This window comes from Marasmius oreades, chromosome 3 (assembly GCF_018924745.1).
Source record: "Marasmius oreades isolate 03SP1 chromosome 3, whole genome shotgun sequence".
Classification (NCBI taxonomy): domain Eukaryota; kingdom Fungi; phylum Basidiomycota; class Agaricomycetes; order Agaricales; family Marasmiaceae; genus Marasmius; species Marasmius oreades.
In genome coordinates, this window is record NC_057325.1 from 496,452 (window position 1) to 517,646 (window position 21,195).

Genomic DNA, 21,195 nt, shown 5'->3' on the forward strand with positions numbered 1-21,195 from the left:
CTTCTTCGTTTGGTTCGTTGAAATGTAAAAATAAAATTCAGCATCTCAGTGTGGCTTCCTGATCTTCCCATTGTCCGATCTACCGCATCGATCATTGTCGTCTAGTAATATTTGAAAATTTCAAATCCATTCTAGCCCAGGATGTCTTTATCTTGACGGTAATACGTCGGAAATATCATCCTTGGTTTGTAGACTAGGCAGCCGTACCGTATATCGCACAGTCCACAAAGCCTCGGCCAATTCGAAGCGACTCGCGAGCCGGAGTCCAGCCCAAGTCAAGAGTCCCCCAATTCCATTTGTGAGTCTATGAGGGGCTAAGCTAAGTCGAGACCAACTCTCACCCCTCAAGGATCCTTAGCGAGAGGTCAAACACTAGATTGAAAGCTCAAGAAACTAGAAACCAAGGTTCGAACAGGATGGAGATCCAAAAAGAGCGCTAAAACAATTTTCCGGTCGTGAAGTGAGAGGTACAGGGCAGCAACCCCAGTCGAATTCTCATATCTTCATATCTCCGACTTTCGAACCTTCTTCGGAAGCTCGTTCTCTTCCTATTGAGCCCCAAACTGGGGACTGTGGGGTTGGGGATTGCAGATTAATTGTGGGACCACGAACGTGGAAAATTGCCGTGTGAACTTTGCCTGATCGGAAAATAATCAAGTCTAAAAAGGACTCGAAATAACGCGCTGTGGCGTAAACTCACAGACAGCCTCTCAACTGTACTCCAACCTCTCAATTTCCTCCCAATCCTCCCCGTATCCTATCGCATTTCATCCATTTTCCCGTTGGGTTGAAAGGGCGCCGCTTCTGTTCCAGACCTTCGGGGACCCGAGTCGAAGTCCGCGACAGCTCTGTGGGCTTCAGGGTGAGCGATGATACTATGGGGCATCTCCGGAGAAAAGCTGGGAAGCTGGTAAGTCCTTCTACTTACGTATATCTCGGGCTGGGCATCCTAGAACTGACGACGGGGTGGGTATAATGAGATGATCGATTAAGAGCCTTCTTATCCTGTGCATTCGTGATGATTCATTGAGTTGTTGGACAGATATTGTCGAGCATATGTCACCGTCAAAATGAAAATTTAACATGGCCACTTAAAGGACGGTACTTACAAGGACGGCATACTGTGAAACATGCGAGCGATAGACGCATGTATATCACAAACGTGACTAAAAGATAAAAGATCAAAATCGAACTTGTAGTGTATACCTTAGACTCACAATTCGAAACAGAAATATCCATTTGAGAGGAGGAAGGGGGGGAAATACGACGTGAGTATGTACCTAATTTAAGTCATAGATTGCTGTAGTATCAGCAGACATTTAAAGGATTCAATCACCTCTAACACTAGAATCAAGATACTAAAATCCGAAAGCCTAAAACTGTCTCAACAACTGTCTCGCAGCAGACCTCGGAGTAGAACTCGAACTATCATGACGAGGGGCGAGATCCTCATCACCCCCTCCACCTTCACCTCGAGCTTCCTGACTCCCTTCAGGTCGATTAATCGTCTCACTCTCCGCCTTCTTCCTCCCAAACGAGACACCCCAACTCCCTGACGCGAATCTGAATCCTGAAAGCATACCCATCCCACTTGCGGTGCCGGTAGAGAGAGAGGGTTTAGTGTCTATTAGAGAATCCAAATCCTGAGAAGCAGCCGTGGAGGGAATAGTGGATTTGGATTTGGATTTGGGAGAAGAAGCATAAGTCGAATTTCGTTTCGCCGTACTCGTACTCCCACCAACAACCGAACTCTCGGCAGGTACCAATGGCGATTTCCTTTGTGTATGATACGAACTCGTTCTCCGCCTCGTTGAAGCACTTCTTAAAAGATTCGTCATCCCATCTGATATTGAACCTTCCGGTGACGGCGTCGTCCCTCCTAAGGCATTCTCCCCCGAGGACGGACTCTGAGCTAACATCATTTCTGGAGACGCCATTCCAGCCAAAGCAGTCGTAGCAGAAGCTTTGGTAGGTATAGGTGAACTCCCCCCCGGACCCGCTAAACTACCCAATCGGAATTTAACATTCGCTGTCGTTGCTGTAGCTGTAGACCCAGAAGTGGTGGATAACCTAGATGCCCTCGAACCAGGACGATGTGGGGATGCGTGTTGGGCTGTGGGTGTAGATGTGGTGGCGGTTGGGTTTCCAGAGCCCCCGGTCCCAGGCATCGGGATGGTATTGACATGGTGCAAAGGCAAAGGTGAAGACAAGGGTAAAGGTGAAGAGGAGAGAGGGAAAGACATATTCGCGTTCGCGGGTGAACTGGCAGGCGAAGAAGCTGAGGAAGAATCACGTGGTGGGGGCATGAAGGATTTATTGGGTGCAGTGGCAACGTCTGCGAGAATCTGAATAGTTGTGGGTGGTGTCGTATCATCAGATCGTGAAGGTGATGCAGCCTTCTCATCAACCGATGTTGTTGCCACTGGCATTTCACCAAGCCCACTCCGTTCCGGAGCAGATGTCGACGACGCCGGCAGCAGTACAGGTGTAGACGTCAAAGGTTCCGGGGATGTCGTCTCTGTGTCTGGATCGGCCTGAGCAAGAAGCCTCGAGAGCGACGACGGCCTCGCACTCGCACTTTGAGGTGTCGAATTTGACCTCGTTCGTGTTCGCGTCCTAGAAGGAAATAAGTGCGAATTTGGGGGGTGCGTAACTTCAAAAAAGGTTTCTTCTCTCTCCGCCGCTGGGGGCGGTGGGACTGTATCGATAGTGCCCGGACTGCTCATCGTCTGCTTCTCGTTGTCTTTCGGGTTTTTTACCTCCTTCTCTTCTTCGGTTTCGGATGATGTGACTAGCTGGCGGAATGGCGAACCCTTTCGCTGTTGTTGCTTGGGATGAGCACCTCCATGGGACGTTGATTTCGTCCAGTCTTCGACCTCAAGCATGTAATACTTGACGCCATCACCAAGCCCATATGGGTTACTCGTTGGATCCTGCCAATCGAATTGGCCGCGTTTATTGAATCCGAGATATCAGAAGGAAAAAAAGAATTACTCACATTCCTGTCGACAATTCTTTCAGTGATCGAAGTAATCCTAGCAACGATCCACTCCCGTGTCTTCAGTTGGTCCGCTAAATGACCAGTAGCTTGGAGGAAGTAGTGGGGAAAGGAAACTGGGAACGGAGGTATACCGATTCATCAGCCAGTCTGACAGTTTGGAGATTGAAGCGGTATTTACCATTGAAAGCGGCCCACGGTTTACTCACCGAGTTCCGCGTTGGGAGGAACAATGCCAGATCTCCTTTTGCAAAATTCCTGAACGATATCTTTCCTTTCGCACGCTCCCGATACTCCTTACACTGTTTTTGCCATTTTCGAACAGTTGATCCAGTCTTTGCTATGGCTTCTTGGAAATGATCATGATCAAACGCTCGAAGTACCTCCAAGGCCCCGGCAGGGTCAGATGGATCGATAGGTGAAGGTTCCTCGGTTTCAGGATGGCCGATGATATTATGGCGCATCTCCGGAGAAAATACTCCTGATGTTGTTATCGGATCCATGACAATAGATGCAGTGACAGACTGTCGAGAAGTCGGGTGGGAAGCGATAGCTTGTGCGGTGCGTAGAGCCTTAAGGTGCGAAGTTCGAAACGCAATCGCCGCATCAAGAACTTGAGCAAGCAGTCGATTACTGTTCTCCAGGTAATTCTCGAAAGCCTCCTGTGAGGATCGCCCCGCCTTCAAATCGTCTCTGAGGACCCTCTCTACATGTCGTGCCTCGCGGAGTTCATGTTCAACTCGCTGAAGCTCTTCTCGAAGCCCAACAGCATCTGCTCTCTCGACCTCAAGCTCCGATTTCAGTTCCTTCAGTTGTCGCTCAACATGTTCCTGTGCCGCCTTGGACTCGAAAAACTGTCGTTCCAACACAGCCCGGTCCCCGTCGGCCTCCGCAATATGATCCCTCAGAACTCTGTCATGTTCCGACGCTTGAGCCTTCAACAACCGGTCCTTTTCCTCGCTAGCTTCCTTCAACGCGACGTTAACCCCTTCCGACTCCGTCCTAGCCGCACGTATCTGTTCTTCCAAATCTTCCCCTCTAGCCCGTGCTTCCTCTAGATTCCTCAAATTATTCGCTTGTTCAACGAGGAGGTTGGCCACCTTGTCCGAATTCCTAGCCTCCAAAGCTTTCACATCCTCAAACTCATGTCTCACTTGTGCGAGTTCCTGTTTCAGCGCCTCCGAAACACGCGTACGGTCCGTCGCATCCATCAATGCCTGAGCCAACTCTGCACGTTGAGTTTCAAGATCCTTCAAAAGCTCCCCATTCCTTTCCTCTTTGATTCGACGCGCGGTTCCTTCACTTTCCAGCTGAGCGCGGACTTGATGGAGTTCACGCTCCAACCGATCGGCTCGTTCGCGTTCGTGGATCGCATCAGTGTGCGAAGAGTGGATGTCAGCTTGAAGGCGGTGGAGTTGGCTTTGAAGTAGTGTACGCTCTTCTTGGAAGAATGTTTCTTGTTGTACTTTCGCCTCCTCTGCTGTACGGACCCGATCTACGAGTTCATGGTAGATCTGTTCTTCCGCTTCCATAGCTGATTGTTTTTTTAATAGAAAATCAGGGTAAATTTGAATTAGAGTTCGATAAGAATAACTCACATCGTCGACGTGAACCTGAAAGGCGGGACGCAGATAGCACTAAGGGGTATAAAACGAAGTTTGGGCGGGTAAGTCGGTCTTTTCAGGGTGTTCCGAATAGCCAAGTCGAGGCTTACAAGACCGCTCTGCAATTTTATCAAACCCAGCTTCCAATCCATCCATCTTTGCCACCAACTTCTCAAGTCCAGTCCTACATTCTCGAACAGCGCTCAGGGCTGCCGCGTCATCGCGAGACTTCGATGCTTGTTCGAGATCTTCAAGAACATGAAGTAGGCCTAAGTCAACATAGAAGACCAGCTTTAGCCCGAAGGAGGACGAGAAAGTAGTCTTGCTCGAACGTACCATCAACATCCTCCCTTTCTAAGGAGTACGTCTGATCTGATGTTCCACCAGATGGTGAGAAGTCTATGGTTGGTACAGGATCATCCATTCCCTTCGTTTCGAAAGGCAATTGTCCATGGATCTCGCTCCGGTAGACTTGTCGACGTTTGCGTTCACTCGACCTACAATGAGGGGCAGATGAAGGTGAATACGGAGACAACTCGTACATTGACACTCACGAAAGTTTCGCCATGACTTCGAGTATACTTTGAGCACGATGAAAGAAAAATTGGGCTAACGTTGGGGGTGGGTCTTTAATAGACTATAGGAGATGTGGATGAAGATACTCACAAAATTCTTTTCGCCGAACAATCTCGATGACGGTGGCGCCATAGGCGTATATCATATTATGGAGACGTTGGATGTGAGAGAAACTATTCTTCCCTCTGAAGCTGGCTTGGAGAGCTGTGAGTTCTGGAGCGATCTGAACTAGGTCGTTGTTGATGATAGTGATATGTCGAAGCGTTATTCTACATTGACGTGTGTTGGCGTTCTGTGCTGGGCAGGAGTTATAAGTCAATGATTCAAGGATTGAGTTCAACCGTTTTCACTTTCAAGTCACAGATGAACTGCAGTTCGCTACGCAAATTGGCGTCAAGGCGTCTGAGATCTGTAGAGCTGGGTTAAAACTGCGTATCCTGACAGTAAGCTTCGTTTCCAAGCACCTTGTAGTAGGTGTTCTGCTTCAGCCTTAGGATCTAAATGACATAGAATGTCGCGTAAATTCGTAACCGGAATCAGTCAAACCCTTACTTTCTAAAGCACCGGCAGCATTGGCAATGTTATCGACGATCTCATGGGACAACCGTAGATGTGCGTCACTTTCGTCCGAGATTCTGTCAGAGGTATAAGTCTGGGTAAGGAGAAGGGAGTAAAGTTGTGCGGCTGACTGGGGTGAGGAAACACTAGCCCGGACCGCATCGCAGCTTTCGCGCAGTTTCGATATTTTCTGTTCCATGGTATCGAACCTAGTTTGGAGGTCCTCTGACCAAGCAAAAAGATCATGAGCGAACCTGGAACGAGAAGATGGCAATCATGTCAACTAACCGTGAGTCCTCGAACATGTCTCCGCCACCTGCTTCATTTTATCATTGGCCACGTAATCGCCTAAAGTTCTATGTTTCTCCCCTGCTTCAATCGCTTTCCGAGCGGTGGGTGATACAAAGTTTGTGTGCACTCGCACTTTGGAAATGAGTTCCAAGTCGGTCTCTAATCCTGCTAACAGGGATGCCTGTTTCTGCAACTCGTTCCGCAAGCCTGACCCTAGAGACTCAAACGTATCTAAAACCACCAAGACGTTCATATCGAGACCACTCGATGCTATTCGTATGGCTTCATGTTGAGTTCGTAAAGTGAGTGCGATGTGTTTGATATGGTCGAGATGGGTTTGTGCCGCGCGAAGGTAAGATGTTGCAAGTTGAGTTGGACGGAAAGGTGGTGTAGCTGCGATACTTTCTGCACGGTTTGTGAGAACCCGCATGAGAAGGTGAACATTGAAGACACCGTACCCTCAATTGGCGGTTGTAATGGAGTCTCAATGGTCAACTCTCGGATAACATCTTCAAGTTCGTATTCGAGATAGTACTTGTTGAAGACGAAGATGGACTTCATAACTTATGAATTTCGGTAATAAAAATAAAAATACTCTTCAACGTACCTGGTCTTGTGAGCCGGCAAACTCTCTGCGGTTCGCATTGGTCAACCTTCTGCCATCTGTGAGATATGCAAGTACTGCATCTGCCTCGATTCCGGTCTCTTGTTGTATGAATAGCTCTAGACTTCCATGTCTTTGATTAACAAGGGTTAGATTGATATTCTGGATAGGTGTTAGGCACGCAAACACACCGTTCGATATCTCGCAACGTTCCTTTAATCTGAGAGCTTTCTGATTAATTTATAGTCGGTTACCAGCAATATAAGAGCCTACGTTGAAAGTTTGACCGTCCTCTGCTCGACATACTCGTATCATAATCTGGTACAACGTCGAAGGGCGAGGCCGTAGTGAATAAAGCACGCTGTAATTATTAAATTAACGTGCGCGGTCAGTGTCACGCTCAGAGTCACGAGATGAAGGACTAGTTGATCTTCCCGTAAGGATGTGCAAATAATCTCCTTTCAAATAAAAGTTTTGATGTAAATTAAATTGTGGAATTTTGCATGAAGTGCTCGGATTTATCACACGTGTGGTAGCTCGCCAAGGGTGTAAGCGCGGACAAGACTTCCATATCTGGGCTGGAAACCATGTGGACTCACCTCACTTACAGCGCTTTCCATATTCATGCGGAAAAACACAATTTTGAAAATTTATGTGGTTCTATTTGTCCGCGGCCGGCAGTAGCTTCGGCGAACTTACGGCCACAGGACCCATATTCCCACGAGTCTGATAGTTAGCATCTTCAGCTGTAGTGGCCTCGATTGGGCCTCGAACACTATTTCTTCATTAGATTATTGTGCCTCGCGTCGTACAAGTTGAATCAATTCAACAGAGTCAGCACCATTGCAAAGTGTGTAGTAAAGGAAGCCTCTTCTCAGTGCGAGGCCCTGTTTGATGTTTTTTGCCATGTTCGTTGACAACAAGCTCGGAAATGTGGTGGGAAATGCAATTTATTCACATTCAAATGAGGTAATGAGAATTTTGTACATTAAGGGAAAGGGAGAATAAATAACAATGGGGTATACAGAGCTGAGAGGAGTACTAGTAGCAGCGTCCTCACTGTGCGTTGTTGTATGTATTGCCGCGCTTTCGCCGAAGCTACTGCCGGCCGCGGACAAATAGAACCACATAAATTTTCAAAATTGTGTTTTTCCGCATGAATATGGAAAGCGCTGTAACGAAATATTGCAGCAAAAACGGTTTAGAGAAGGGTCGCTAGGCCTTTCTAAATTCGAATTTAGAACATGCCCTGATGTTCAGATTCTGGTATTTGTTGCCAGGTATCACTCGCTTGAGATATCTCCGATGATTTCTAGCGTTATTTGCAACGATATCTACAAATAATCCTTACGGGAAGTCATCCAGTGTTATTGAGAAAAAGATACAAAGATAAGTTATACATGTTATTTATTCTATAAAGCCGGCGTACCAAGTTACTAGCCTTTTGGTGTCCAATGGTGTGTCCGGGCAAACTGATTTTATGTTGCGATATCGCCGTAGGAGAGGTGTAAGAGGAAGGCCAGAGGCGATGGAATCGAGGTCAATGACGAAGGTATCTAGCACAAGGAGGAGAAACTAGCAACTTACCTTTGCTTGTATTATGTCCGACTAAAGTGGGCGAGACGACCTTATAGTAGTAATTCCTATCTGTTTCAGATGCAGGAGCGACACAGTGACAGATGGTTGTGGTTGTGCTTCAAGAGCCGTAACAAATATTCAAGTGCATGCCATAAAGGCACGTGTCATTGATCTGACTCTAACGTGACCGTCCAAGGTCTTCTAAGTTCTCCAGGACCTCTCCATACCACTCTCAGCACTGCCAGATCATCAAGCTATTCCCCAATCTCCACGGCCAATTGGTGCGCACTCCATGAGCACAAATACATACCTGAATAACGAAAAATACGGTATTCAGAGGACCCAATACCGTTGAAACACCTCTACGAAGGAGTAGCACGCTGGTGTCTATCAGAAACCGAGATTACTCGTGCTACCTTCCTTGTATTTGAGCGACAGGGATCACCCCCTTTTTTGAACACTTACCTGTCGCTCTCGATCTCACAAGTGAACTGAAGCTATTACCGCGCTTGACAGTTTCAATTCCCCGAATAAATTTGATTCAAGGAAGACGTCAGCGTACAACAACCAACCACACAAGCTCCTACTTAGTAGATGCCGCCTTTTCCCTGAACATTAACGAAAGCGACGCCAGCCAAGTGAATTCGGCGGCCGCTTTATCTTTTCGCATCAGAAACGACGCCCCGCCATCTCCCGCCATGTCTGTGTTGAGGTTGTTGATGATAGATGGGCTGATAACGCCGGTTCAGGAGGTCACAGCCAGGCTGTTCTACTCATTATGGCGCAGAGAATAGGTGATACGATACTGAATGATATCATGCTCGTCCGACGTTCGTGGTTCCTTTCACTGTCTTTACACTCATTCGTGAACCCCAGTAGGTGATGAAGATCGAATATGCCCGCCTCCTTTATTCTTCCGACTTGGAGTCTAAGTCCAGCGCAGCCCCACCCATGACACTGCCAGTCCTCTTTAAGTGCGATCTTTGATCAAACCCCTCGGTTTCTGTGAGTCTGTCCAAATTTTAACTGTTTCATGACTGTTTGCTGCAGCGATGACCTCGCATCAAACTTTGGGTACGAAGCAGAAGACTCTCTAGGCCGACGAGTTCAAGTACGACTCGGTAATCAACCCATATGGATATTTCTACCTAGCTCCTCAGTTCTGGCCTTATTTCCTCTGAATTGAAGCTTCTGCCTTCTTCTCGTCAAGCCTTCGGACCTACCGGAGAAATGTGAAGCTAGACGGAAAGCGTCAGGCCGACAATATGTCATATATTCGTTTACTGTATGATTTCGGATTAATGTTAGCGTTCAGCGAATTTAAACCTCAAAATAACTCTTTATAGTTGATTTACGCACAGCCGATTCACACTGAACTGTTCTTTTCGTGGGTCGGGGGAAATTCCAGGTAACTTCTTTGGCGGATGTTGTCAGGCTGACGTATCCAATTTAAGACCATTTTGCAGTGGGAAGATTCAAGAAACCAAGAACTGAGCAGCGTGTGGATGGAAGAGCGAGGTAGAGGGCGCGAATATGACCTGTGCCCGAAACGATAAACTTACGATGGGGTCGGCGAGGAGCTTGTGGCGAGTACTATACATAACTTCTAGGTCGGGTTCAACTGGCAGCTGTTCAACAGCGGGATACCCTTACTTATGCCATGGCTACTCGGCCCCTTTTACAATTTTCCTGAATCCTCGCTCTCGGTCGCGGAAATAAGGTACCGTAAATCCCGGCTCGAGGGCTATGACGCCTCGAGTTCGTGCGACGTGCGTTCCCGTCCGCTTACCCATATCGTCATGTCTTGAGGGATGCGCGAGGGATAGTGCCAGTACATATGATGTGGGGTATGTAGGTTGTCTGTCGAGGATTAATGAACCCTTGGAGGGGAATCGTAACAGCGTTGCGGCCGTTTTTTCCTGTTACGCTCATGGTCAATGTGGGTGTAAGAATAAAAGGGAGGCGCTCCATGAGTATTGCCACTAGCGGTGCATCCGCACTTCCCTCTCAATCGTATTGGCAACGAGAACAAGCAAATCAGACGCTCTTCTGTGCAAGCTAAAGTTGTGGGAATGGTTGTGGGTTAGTTTGATGGACAGAAGGAAGGGATGGAGATTTAATGGAGATGGTGGCATGGTAAAGTTTGATTTACATTAAGTACCAATACCCTCATCTTCCGTAGGTGTCCTCTATCGACCTATCATTACACTCTCCCCCCGGAAATACGTCGCAAAACTGAAGGGCGGAACCTGGCGGCCCGCAGCCGCTAGCGGAAGTTTCCTGAGATTCCGGCCCGGATCGTTGGAAAATTTCACCATCTTAAACGACGAAGACTACTCATCGATGGGACATTCAACACTTCCCCACCCCCCATAATCCCCCCATCTCGATAAATTTTGAACATGTCCGTGCCAAAAATCAAACTCAACAATGGCTCAGAAATACCTGCCATCGGTTTAGGTATAGCGCAGACCTTCTATTCTTCTATTTTGGGCCAGCTATCAATTTAACCTGTACGAATAGGGACATGGCAGTCTAAACCTGAAGAAGTTGCTGCTGCTGTAGCTCATGCTTTGAAGGAAGGGTATAGGCATATCGATTGCGCCTGGTATGAAACGATTATCTCGATATCGCCTCATGGCATTAACAGATCTCGTCTTCTAGGGGATATGGCAATGAGAAGGATGTCGGCGAAGGTATTCGACAGTCTGGTGTTCCTAGGTCGGATATCTTCGTGAGTTCTCTCTCATTTCTGTATGACTATACTCTAAACGACATGATCAATGTAGATTACAAGCAAATTGTGGAGCACGTACCACTCGCGTGTCGAAGAATGCCTTGACCAAACCTTGTCTAATCTTGGTGTCGATTATCTCGATTGTAACCATGATTTCGCGCGGTTTCCTTCTGTAACATTGCTGATGAGTTACCATCTTAGTGTACCTCGTGCATTGGCCAGTCCCTATGAACCCTAAAGGTAACCATCCCGTTTTCCCCCTTCTCCCTAATGGGAAGCGGGATGTCGATCATAGCTGGAAATTATCTCAAACTTGGGAGCAAATGGAGGATGTCTTGAAGAAAGGTAATTCACAAGTATCTGGCCCCGTGGTTTCTTTGTGTACACTCGGACTTAACCGCATTATTCCATCCAACAGGAAAAGTCAAGGCTATCGGTGTTTCCAACTTCTCGGTAAAGAAACTAGAGGAAATTCTTCCCACTGCTAACATAGTTCCCGCTGTGGACCAGGTATGGGGTTTAGAACTTGACTTCTTACCTCAACTTAACTTTTTCTTTTCCTTGGTTGTTTTATGCAGTTGGAAATCCACCCTTATAATCCTCAACACGAGCTCTTGGCATACCTTTGTAGCAAGGACATTGTTCCTCAAGCATACTCTCCCCTCGGATCATCAGGATCGCCTCTGTTGAAGGACGATGTTATTCAAGCCATTGCTCAGAGACTGTCTCTACAACCTGCGGATGTCTTGCTCGGATGGCTTGGTATGGTCTTTTACTCACTTCGTACTCTTCACCTTCATCGTTCTTCTAATATTTAAACAGGTGCGAAGCAAATTGTTGCTCTCCCAAAATCTGTCACACCAGCACGGATCACTTCCAACCTTCATGGTGCCGTTGCGGGTGCGAAGAAACTGTCAAAAGAAGATATTGAAACTATTGATGGTCTGGCCACCTCTGGAAAGCAACAAAGGCACGCAACATTCCGTGATTGATATCTGGAATTGATATTGAGCTTTTTTTCGTTTTATTCTAGGTTCATCATGCCTCCATGGCGTACGTTTTCTTACCCTTCTCTCTTCTGTGCGAACATCCGAGGAACTAACATTTTACCTTTGATTTTTTTCTCAGCGGTTGACCTCGGTTTTGACAACTGGCCAGACAAGGTCGTGTAATCAGGAAAGGGTCAATGAAGGGATTCTGTATCGTTGTAAGTGATATTTAACTGTAAAGTATAAGCTTAACGTGTAGATATGTAAACGAACGGGCCCATTGTGGGCGTTTTTCGTCTGAACCCATCGAACCCTCGGGTTCAAAGGATACCTCTTGGTGCGCAGCATTGATGAAGGCCTGGAAATTACAGTTTCAAACTTCCGGATGGAGGAACGGGCATTCGAATATTGAGATATTAGAGCTTCGACACTATGTGTCCCGTACGCTCCAAGGATCTGTTTACATGGAGCCAACATGGAGCTAGGGCGACCCGCGTTGTAAGCTAACGTAAATCAGCGGAACAGTCATTCACAACGACGAAGATGTGGGATTTGCTTTCACGGTCAGGGAAGTCGACACATAGTTTCTTGAACCTCGTGAATGTGTCAAGATACTCTTGCTAACGTGGCACTCTTCCCGTACTTACTGTTGTTCAAGTGGGTACAAGAAGTCCAAAATCGAAAAGATCGTGCGGCGGGTTTCTAGCCCGGGTTCTGTAGTAGTCCATAAATAAGCCCGGACGACGAGTTGCCCATCGCTTTTAGTGATGCGCCTGTCCTATTATGTACCTCCTGAGGATTCGGACGTTTCGACTTGCACCGTCCATGATTGGGCGATGACCCCTTGGGAAAGCAGGGGACAGGAACCAATCAAACGACTCGAGTTGAGACTCGGGAGATTATGGAGTTATCGTGGTGGGAAATATTAATATTCTATACAGACTTTGAAGCCGTAAATGACCCTCACGTACTAACTAGTTGTCACAATCTCGGGATGTGTTCATGCACCAATAGTGGTCTCAAATGCAAATGACACGAAATCGAAGCAAATTTCAGGCTGCTTTGCCAGTGGACTCCACTGTCGGACTTTTAATTATCTATCACCGCCTGCCAGAGTTGCACCACCCCATCAAGATACCCAGACATGTTTATATCTATATCACATCTGGCAACATTCAGAATGATATTACGGCCTTCGGAATTTGTGAGGAGCCAACTCAAGAGCTCAAATGAACAGCAGCGGGCTCCAGAACAATTTTACGTTGTGGGACAGTTTACAGTTGACTGAGGTACGATCGTTTTAGGTTATGCACTTAATACTAAATCGTAGATTTTTACCCTTGACCGAGGACCCGTTATAATCTTTATCTCGGCGGGCGCGTGTTCTGACGTCTGTATGGAAACCTGGGTCTGATTACAGATTGATACTTCGCTCGAGAAACTCAGGGATGTCCCGAGTGCTCTTTTATTCCGGTCCTCAAGGTAAATATGGTCTCATCGCTCAACTGTTGATCCTTGTTGGCTCATCTGGCTTTTTTGCTTTAAATACGCTAGAAAATGCTCGAATGTTCATCACCCAGTCTTGTACATTCTTCCCTCCCCATCTCCTTCATCTCTTCTGTTCTTTTTTCACTCAAAAATGCCCGGTACCCTGCTCCAACGGAAAGGCCGAGAACTCGATGCTACCTCGGATGCCATCGACGAGGGTTTGTCCACATTTCTCGTGCTCGGATGGGTGCTAGCTTACGACCCTCCGTCCATAGTGAACGTTCTCAAAGGCAAACTCTGGAATGAAACACCCGAGTTTGGCCAGGAAAAAGACAAAGCTCAGTTCCGCGATTATGACTCTGCATGCGATCGGGTCAAAAACTTTTACAAGGAACAACACGGTATGTGCATCCTTTCTCGCGTGTTCATGGATAAGAAGGCTGACTCGCTTGGTATAGAAAAACAAACCGTTGCATTCAATATTCAAGCTCGCGTGGACTTCAAGAGCCGCGTTCGTGCCCGAATGGGTGTGTGGGAAGCGATGGAAATGCTGAACACTCTTATTGACGAGTCGGACCCTGATGTAAGCCTTTAACCAAGGTGCCTGTCTTGCTCTAACGCCACTACCGTCATTCCGGACATTAGACCAGCTTGTCGCAGATAGAGCACCTACTACAAACTGCTGAAGCTATTCGAATGGACGGGAAGCCCGAGTGGATGCAGGTAGCTTGTGTTTGCTCAACAGATGGCGTTGTTTTGTTTGACGCATTTTTCTTGCTTTCTCAGGTTACCGGGCTCGTTCACGATCTCGGGAAGCTTCTGACCTTGTTTGGCTCCGAAGGCCAATGGGATGTCGTCGGGGTACGTCCAACAATTCGATCGTGCCTCTTTCGTTCGCCCTGACGATCGAATGATACAGGATACATTCGTTGTCGGATGCAGATTCTCTGATAAAATCATCTACCCTCATACGTTCGCCAACAACCCGGATGTGTATGACAGTGTCTACAGCACCGAGTATGGCATCTACGAGCCTCACTGTGGTCTTGACAACGTCATGTTGTCTTGGGGTCATGATGAGGTGAGCATCTGCTGAACTTTTTACCTGGCTTTCGATGATGTTGATTGTTACCCCTCATAGTACCTGTACAACGTTCTGAAAGATCAAAGCAGTCTCCCCAAGGAAGCACTTGCTATGATTCGGTACCACAGTTTCTACCCATGGCATCGCGAGGGGGCGTACAGTCACCTCATGAACGAACAAGACAAGGCGAATCTTGCTGCTGTTCAAGCGTTTAACCCGTACGACTTGTATAGCAAATGCGACGAACCTTGCGATCCCGCGAAGCTGAGGCCCTATTATGAGCGTCTTATTGCGAAGTTCTTCCCTCCAGTGCTCGATTGGTGATTCCAATGAACTCTGGGTTCGCCCGGGTTCGGAATCTTTTGGATACCCCCTTAGACTCAATTTATTTTCATATTCCTAATAATATGCCTAGATGTTCGTATTTTTCCCTTCTACCCAGCTGGGACTGGGTGTTGCCGACTTTTGCGTACAAAAATTGTAACAATACAGCAGCTAATACCACCTTGTATAGAGGTAAAATAGATCAATCGATTAGATAAAGAATTGACTCCGCGTCTTTACTCTTTACCACCACCAAATCGCGACAATGAAGGACGTTACGCTCAAGAGTACTTTACCATACCCGCCTATTCATAAAGACAAGAAATTCATCGTTCTGTCAGATTGGTTGGTGGGCGTTCCGACACATTCCGAAACTCCGTTGACCCCACAGCACTAGGGATGGCACGATCACGACGTACGACTCCAATGATTGTGGGTCTTTGGAGTGACCGACTTTGGAAGCTTCGTATTGACTAGCTGCTCCATTCCTTTCGATGTTCTTGTTGTGGACAACAAGATATGACCGATAATTTGGGCTTTGGCCGGGAGAAGAGAAGACAAGGGAATCTTGATATATTGTCCGGAAAAGTAACGTTCCGGTGAGTCGAAAAGGATGTTATTTCGCGAATGCCGCTGACTTTTCTTTCTTTTTCCCAAGGGATGAATTCCGTAGAATGCTTGACAGTGTTGTACAAAATGGACATAGCTTCGAAGAATGCAAGCAAGTCTTGCGCGATAGTAGGGTCTCATTCCATTAAATGCCTATGCCCAAGAAGGCTAATTATGACGGGACGAAGACATCAAGCTCGATTCTGGGTTCAAGGAGTTTTACGCATGGTGCAAAGCTAATGACATTCCTGTGATTCTGGTGTCTGGGTAGGTTCCATTCTTAGGAATCTTGTTACTCCGGACGCTCATGTGTTCTCAGGGGAATGACTCCTACCATTCGTGCAGTTCTATCTAATCTTCTCGGTGAAGAAGAGGCCAGTCAAATTGAAGTCATCTCCAACGATGTCGATTCACACGCGGATGGCACTTGGTCAATCAAATTCAGGCATCCAAGCAGGTATGCCGCTTTCAGTTTATTCAGCGGCGGTGAAAGCCTTCAATCCGTTGGAGTAACGAAGTCAATCTGTACCCATGATACATTAACTCATTCATCTCGATCTCTATAGTGGTTATGGACATGACAAGTCCCAGGCTATTCTGCCTTACCGTCAGTTGGAGAACCCTCCTACCCTGTTCTTCTTCGGAGATGGAGTATCAGGTAGTTATCCTACACATGTCTGAATCCAAACTTACTTCTCGTTCTAGACATGTCTGCCGCCAAACATGCCGATCTTCTCTTCGTAAAAGTGAAGGATTATGAGGAGAGCGACCTGTCGGTGTATTGCAGGAACCATGGAATCAAGCATGTCTTGTTCTCCGACTTCTCTCAGGCTTTACCGATTGTTCAGTCAATCGTAAAGGGAGAGAAAACTGTCGATCAAGTTTTGGAGTCTGGCCGTGCTTGAAATGTAAATGGAGATGCATGGTATACCTTAGATAGACTAAGATTTAGATGTGAATACACGATATAACCTCATTTAACGCACTGCATGGGGCAGCATGGCTGTAACCTCTTTTCGAGCAGTGTTATCCAGTCATAAGTGTCGCTGTTTGAAGACTCTACCCGCTGCTGAGTCTCGTTCCCGCGTCGCTCATCGACATCCGTCCGCTTACGGCACACGAAACGTCAACCGCGGGCGGAACTTGGCCTTACCCGGTCATTATGCAGCTCTACCCCAGATCTACACTCTTTTCTCCCTTACTCCCATCACCTCGATGTTCAGCTGTGTGTAAATCGTCACTGCAATGCTTTATAAACGGGCGGTGAGAGGGTCTAATCTCCTCAAGACATCTTGGAGAATATCAATATCTCGAGGACTTCGTCAATACCACGACGAGTCGTTTGGCTTCAGAAAACGACCAAGTTTTGCATTTCCCGACTGTATGCGCTACGCTCTCTTTGAATAGGCATCGGCTAAGAGATAACAACTTGGTCGTTTAGATGACGATGCGCAGCTGGAAAACCGAAACCGAAATGCAGCGCTTTTGAGATACGTCGACAACGTTCGAACTCACGCTCATCGTGCAGCACGAATCGACCCTCTCGACTTGATTGACCGAGACTCAGAAGTGTTAGCATTGGATCCAACGCGTTACGGTCTTACGGACGGCCAGGAGAAATACAACGTGAACGGAATTATTTGGACTAATCCTCGAGTTGAATCTCAAAGGGATGATACAGAAGAATGGTGGACTTTGGATCAGATAACGCGTCATTTGAAGTCTATATATGTTGGCAACATTGCATTCGAGGTATGCTCTCAATTCGAGTAACGTTCGTGATGATTCATTCATATAACAACCTATAGTACATGCACTCACCTTCGAAAACGGAACGGTTATGGTTTTCTCATCTACTTGAGTCTAAGACTCTACCCTATCCGAATTCATCGTCTGCCAACGAAGACGATCGAGAACTGAAGAAACGGATTCACGGATTATTAACTAGAAGCGAGGTCTTCGACAATTTCCTGCAGCTGAAATTCCCCAACCTGAAACGGGTGAGTGTTTTGCTGTCTTTCGTATCTTAAATTTTAAATCACGTCTTCAGTACGCGCTTGAAGGGGGCGAATCTATGTTACCCGCCCTAGATTCTTTGTTCGGGGCAGCTTCACGAAGTAATACGGAAATAAACATATTCCATCCCTAAATGTCCTCTAACATTCGACTTAGGCGCTATCTCTCATATTATTGTGGCAATGCCACATCGTGGCCGTCTCAACTTCCTTACCGATCTATTGGACCATTCGCCAACTGCCCTTTTCCATAAAATCAGAGGAGGGTCGGAGTTTCCAGAATCGTTGGGGGTCGAGGGAGATGTTCTCAGCCATCTAGGTATCAATATGGACCGTGTTGTCGGGTCGCATGAGATTCTTAATTTTCCTTTCCAGTGTCTTCGACACATCTGAGGTACCCTGGCGTCCGCGATCTCCTCAAGATCTCCTTGCTTCCCAACCCTTCTCATCTTGGCGAGTGTTTTGTATCTGTCTCTGAAGTATGCTAAGTCATCATGTGTAGAGGCCATCAATGCGGTAGCGCTTGGTAAAACTCGCGCGAAGCAGTACTCGCTCCTGAAAACCTCCCCTGATACCTGTCAGCTGGGTGATAAAGTTATGTGTGTACAACTTCACGGAGATGCCAGTTTTTCAGGACAGGGCGTCGTGATGGAGAGCTTGGGGCTAAGTGCGTGTTCTTAATCAACTACAACCGTTCATAGCGATTACTACTCACTCACCCGCCCTTGTTGCAGGTAACCTGCCTCATTTCACCAGCGGAGGCACGGTGCATCTCGTGGTCGAGTAAGTATCTCTTCTGCCAAGCTTATACTCTATGCTCTGACAGATATTAACCTTCTTCTGTTTGTAGTAATAAGTAGGTTGCTGGGACACAGATTTGACCTCCGACCCTGAAACATTCCCCAGCATCGGATATACAACACCTGCCTCTCAAGCGCGGTCGTCCTTTTATTGCTCTGATGTGGGTAAGATGATTGGCGCTCCCGTCCTCCATGTCAATGGGGACCATCCTGAAGGTTCGTTCTATCACGGTCGTGTTCTCTTGCACCTATCTATATGACCAATCGCAGATGTCGTTCGGGCCATGGAAATTGCTTTCCAATATAGGCAGTACTTCCGTAAAGTACGTCTCTTTAGCTAGGCAAATGACTCCATCCACTCATTCATTCGGGCAGGATATTATCGTAGATCTGTTGGTATATCGGCGATGGTGAGTACTCTTTTGAAATATCCGGCCCCATTTGAACTAATCTACGTTTCCATTAGGGGGTGAGCCGTCTCTTACCATACACCATCACAAGTGAGAAGTCAATCTTACTTCGCGCCTTTCACAGACACAATGAACTTGACTTGCCTAGTCTCACGAGCCCTTTAATGTATGAGAAGATCCAAGCCAGAAAATCCGTGCCTCAACTTTACGAACAAAAGCTGATCGTGAGCAATTCTTTTCAATGGGCTACTTAATCTCCGGTCTAATCGTCGTCTTCTTTGTATAGACGGAGGAAGTATTGAGTAAAGGCGAAGCGTCAGATGTGCGCACCTCGTACAAGGCAACGCTGGAGAAGGCATTGTCAGCCGTTCCGTCTTATCAACCCGCCACCTCTATGCTTCAAGAACAGTGGAGCGGGATGGTCTGGCCGGGGCGTAATGAAGTCATTTGGGATCCCGATACTGGCGTCGATAAGGAGGCGTTGGTAAATGTTGGAAAAGCTAGCATTACTGTTCCCGAGGGCTTTGTGAGATTGGATCCTTACTTCCCTTTGCGATGGTAAACTTATGTCCGGAACTTGTCAGGAAATACACCCAAAGTTGCAGCGGCATGTCAAGAACCGAGTACAGAGTATTGAGTCTGGAAAAGGCTTGGATTGGGCTACTGCGGAGGTAGACCTTGTTTTCCAACTTTACCACAATCATTTCCGCTGATGTATCCCTCCATCTAAATAGGCTATGGCGTTTGGCACCTTACTCACTGAAGGCTGTGATGTTAGAATTTCTGGACAAGATGTCGGTCGTGGAACATTCAGTCAACGACACGCGATGTTGGTGGACCAGAAGACCGAGAGTGTCAATGTCCCTCTGAATCACCAGTTGGATGCTCAAGGAAAGCTGGAACTGGCAAACAGTAAGTCGTCGCGTCCACCGTTGTTTCTTTCGTTACTGACACAAACGCAGGCTCGTTGAGTGAAATGGCCGTTTTAGGGGTAGGTCTACGGCCATTCGTCTATCTTAGCCATCTGGGTGTATTTTTTTACTCGCTTTTGTAGTTCGAATATGGTGCTAGTTGGGAACGGCCAAACCTCTTGGCGATCTGGGAAGCCCAGGTCAGATAGTTTTGATGTTCGTCGCAACCTCGATTCTGACGACATTTTAATAGTTCGGAGACTTCTTTAACGGCGCTCAGGTACTCAGGACTTGACCTAGTGAATCGAAAAACATTACTAAGGGCTTTTTTTATTACCGTAGATCGTCATCGACACCTTCGTTTCGTCGTCTGAAAGTACGCTGCTCCTCCATCCATGTAGTCCGTGTCACTAATGTCTTGATAGCCAAATGGTTAAAACAAAGCGGAATCGTTCTGCTCCTCCCCCATGGTCTAGATGGCGCTGGCCCTGAACATTCTTCTTGTAGGTTGGAGCGTATGTTACAGGTATGTTGCTCGACCATTCACCCCGTGCATTCCAGTTGGCCAACGTTATCTTCACTCTTGTTAGTTGACGGACGACAGGTTCACATATTCCCCCAAAGACGACGCGTACTTTAACGTCAACATGCACGTCGTGTTCCCCACGACACCCGCTCAATACTTCCACCTATTGAGGCGCCAGTTGAAGCGGAACTACCGAAAACCTCTGATTGTGGCTGCACCCAAAGGCTTGCTACGGTTATCGGTATGTGTGGTATATGTCGAGAGGATGTTTGGAATGAACCGCTAATGGACCTCGCTGTATAGGCTGCAGCCTCTTCGTTATCGGATCTGGAAAGTGGCATTAGATTCCAGCCAGTCCTAGATGACCCGATCAATAACCAAAGTACAGCGAAACGGGTGGTCGTTGTGTCCGGGAAGATTTATTACGATCTTGTCAAGGAACGTCAAACGAGAAATTTAGACCAGGAAGTTGCATTTGTTCGACTTGAAGAATTGGCGCCTTTCCCTTTCCATGCGCTCGAGAGAGTGCTTGATGGGTACGAGTCGAACGATCCGGAGATCGTTTACCTTCAGGAGGAACCTAGGAATCAGGGTGCCTGGCCTCATGTGCAGGAGAGGATTGGGGAAGTTTTGAAGGTGTTGCGGCGGGATGGGAGGGTTGAGTATAAGGGGAGGAAGGAAAGTGCGTTACCGGCACCTGGCGTTGGGAAGGTGTATAAGCAACAGCAGGAAGCAGTGATTAAGGGTGCGTTTGAGGGGATGTGATTCAGGGAATATGGCTCAATTAGGGAATTGGTCAATGTTCGTCGAGTATTGATAAGTTAATGTGAAATATTTAGGAAATTGACAGATTCGTTCCATTCGCGAGTCTTCCGTGGTACTACGTGTGGGTTTCTGTTCATTGTCAGGAAGTCGTAATCGTGGTTTGAACATTACATGCAAGGAACACGAACACTTGTCATTCATTTCTTCAAGGATATTCGTTGAACGGCACCTGCTGTACTTATTACTACTAGATTCGACGGACGAGTTCCATACCTTTGGATTTGTATTCTAATGCAAGGGAGATAGTGCGGGTATGTTCTTGAGTCTG

The 21,195-nt window shown here is 47.1% G+C and overlaps 6 protein-coding genes across 7 annotated transcripts; 5 read left to right on the forward strand and 1 right to left on the reverse strand.

The window, feature by feature from the left end:
- Window positions 1–409: 409 nt before the first annotated feature.
- On the reverse strand, window positions 410–6,984 carry E1B28_005469 (uncharacterized protein). The gene is made up of 21 exons (XM_043150031.1): window positions 6,905–6,984; window positions 6,823–6,851; window positions 6,635–6,764; window positions 6,486–6,582; window positions 6,025–6,432; window positions 5,868–5,961; window positions 5,731–5,813; window positions 5,643–5,675; window positions 5,529–5,587; window positions 5,269–5,470; window positions 5,157–5,211; window positions 4,939–5,099; window positions 4,713–4,871; window positions 4,597–4,635; window positions 3,180–4,532; window positions 2,999–3,114; window positions 1,218–2,933; window positions 1,110–1,166; window positions 929–1,005; window positions 701–848; window positions 410–638 (listed from the first exon to the last, which is right to left on the reverse strand). Exons 1-17 carry the CDS (start codon window positions 6,944–6,946, stop codon window positions 1,374–1,376), a joined length of 4,620 nt encoding a protein of 1,539 aa, XP_043011115.1. The 5' UTR covers window positions 6,947–6,984; the 3' UTR covers window positions 410–638; window positions 701–848; window positions 929–1,005; window positions 1,110–1,166; window positions 1,218–1,373.
- A 3,542-nt stretch (window positions 6,985–10,526) lies between these two features.
- On the forward strand, window positions 10,527–12,241 carry E1B28_005470 (uncharacterized protein). The gene is made up of 10 exons (XM_043150032.1): window positions 10,527–10,669; window positions 10,733–10,817; window positions 10,874–10,943; window positions 10,999–11,089; window positions 11,148–11,291; window positions 11,365–11,456; window positions 11,525–11,708; window positions 11,769–11,916; window positions 11,980–11,999; window positions 12,075–12,241. Exons 1-10 carry the CDS (start codon window positions 10,612–10,614, stop codon window positions 12,116–12,118), a joined length of 936 nt encoding a protein of 311 aa, XP_043011116.1. The 5' UTR covers window positions 10,527–10,611; the 3' UTR covers window positions 12,119–12,241.
- A 1,333-nt stretch (window positions 12,242–13,574) lies between these two features.
- On the forward strand, window positions 13,575–14,831 carry E1B28_005471 (uncharacterized protein; the record flags this gene model as incomplete). Its single annotated transcript, XM_043150033.1, has 7 exons — window positions 13,575–13,641; window positions 13,699–13,824; window positions 13,882–14,006; window positions 14,069–14,146; window positions 14,210–14,284; window positions 14,343–14,504; window positions 14,565–14,831. The coding sequence occupies 7 exons, from the start codon at window positions 13,575–13,577 to the stop codon at window positions 14,829–14,831; spliced, it is 900 nt and encodes a 299-aa protein (XP_043011117.1).
- Window positions 14,832–15,064: 233 nt separating this feature from the next.
- Window positions 15,065–16,422, forward strand: E1B28_005472 (uncharacterized protein). 2 transcript variants are annotated; one of them, XM_043150034.1, is made up of 7 exons: window positions 15,065–15,176; window positions 15,229–15,430; window positions 15,490–15,569; window positions 15,629–15,707; window positions 15,760–15,897; window positions 16,007–16,098; window positions 16,146–16,422. In XM_043150034.1, exons 2-7 carry the CDS (start codon window positions 15,351–15,353, stop codon window positions 16,343–16,345), a joined length of 669 nt encoding a protein of 222 aa, XP_043011118.1. In that variant the 5' UTR covers window positions 15,065–15,176; window positions 15,229–15,350; the 3' UTR covers window positions 16,346–16,422. The 2 variants fall into 2 exon arrangements, with proteins under 2 accessions (XP_043011118.1, XP_043011119.1); XM_043150035.1 differs by having other exon boundaries at window positions 15,760–16,098.
- A 263-nt stretch (window positions 16,423–16,685) lies between these two features.
- Window positions 16,686–18,315, forward strand: E1B28_005473 (uncharacterized protein; the record flags this gene model as incomplete). Its single annotated transcript, XM_043150036.1, has 9 exons — window positions 16,686–16,821; window positions 16,882–17,192; window positions 17,249–17,440; window positions 17,491–17,557; window positions 17,613–17,774; window positions 17,831–17,908; window positions 17,958–18,122; window positions 18,190–18,238; window positions 18,306–18,315. 9 exons carry the CDS (start codon window positions 16,686–16,688, stop codon window positions 18,313–18,315), a joined length of 1,170 nt encoding a protein of 389 aa, XP_043011120.1.
- A 514-nt stretch (window positions 18,316–18,829) lies between these two features.
- E1B28_005474 (uncharacterized protein) lies at window positions 18,830–20,867 on the forward strand (the record flags this gene model as incomplete). Its single annotated transcript, XM_043150037.1, has 11 exons — window positions 18,830–18,889; window positions 18,952–19,191; window positions 19,250–19,336; window positions 19,400–19,577; window positions 19,628–19,656; window positions 19,720–19,776; window positions 19,830–19,856; window positions 19,919–19,952; window positions 20,002–20,102; window positions 20,167–20,343; window positions 20,406–20,867. 11 exons carry the CDS (start codon window positions 18,830–18,832, stop codon window positions 20,865–20,867), a joined length of 1,452 nt encoding a protein of 483 aa, XP_043011121.1.
- Window positions 20,868–21,195: the final 328 nt, after the last annotated feature.

What these genes read in the sequence shown, in the direction of transcription:
- E1B28_005469 (XM_043150031.1), bottom strand. Translation starts at nt 6,946, where the DNA reads ATGATACGAGTATGTCGAGCAGAGGACGGTCAAACTTTCAAC. An exon ending in ATTACAACCGCCAATTGAGG is followed by an intron (nt 6,433 to 6,485) that starts GTACGGTGTCTT and finishes CAAACCGTGCAG; the next exon opens with AAAGTATCGCAGCTACACCA. An exon ending in TAAAATTGCAGAGCGGTCTT is followed by an intron (nt 4,636 to 4,712) that starts GTAAGCCTCGAC and finishes TATACCCCTTAG; the next exon opens with TGCTATCTGCGTCCCGCCTT.
- E1B28_005470 (XM_043150032.1), top strand. Translation starts at nt 10,612, where the DNA reads ATGTCCGTGCCAAAAATCAAACTCAACAATGGCTCAGAAATACCTGCC. An exon ending in AGGCATATCGATTGCGCCTG is followed by an intron (nt 10,818 to 10,873) that starts GTATGAAACGAT and finishes CTCGTCTTCTAG; the next exon opens with GGGATATGGCAATGAGAAGG. An exon ending in TTCCTAGGTCGGATATCTTC is followed by an intron (nt 10,944 to 10,998) that starts GTGAGTTCTCTC and finishes TGATCAATGTAG; the next exon opens with ATTACAAGCAAATTGTGGAG.
- E1B28_005472 (XM_043150034.1), top strand. Translation starts at nt 15,351, where the DNA reads ATGACCGATAATTTGGGCTTTGGCCGGGAGAAGAGAAGACAAGGGAAT. An exon ending in TCCGGAAAAGTAACGTTCCG is followed by an intron (nt 15,431 to 15,489) that starts GTGAGTCGAAAA and finishes CTTTTTCCCAAG; the next exon opens with GGATGAATTCCGTAGAATGC. An exon ending in CAAGCAAGTCTTGCGCGATA is followed by an intron (nt 15,570 to 15,628) that starts GTAGGGTCTCAT and finishes GACGGGACGAAG; the next exon opens with ACATCAAGCTCGATTCTGGG.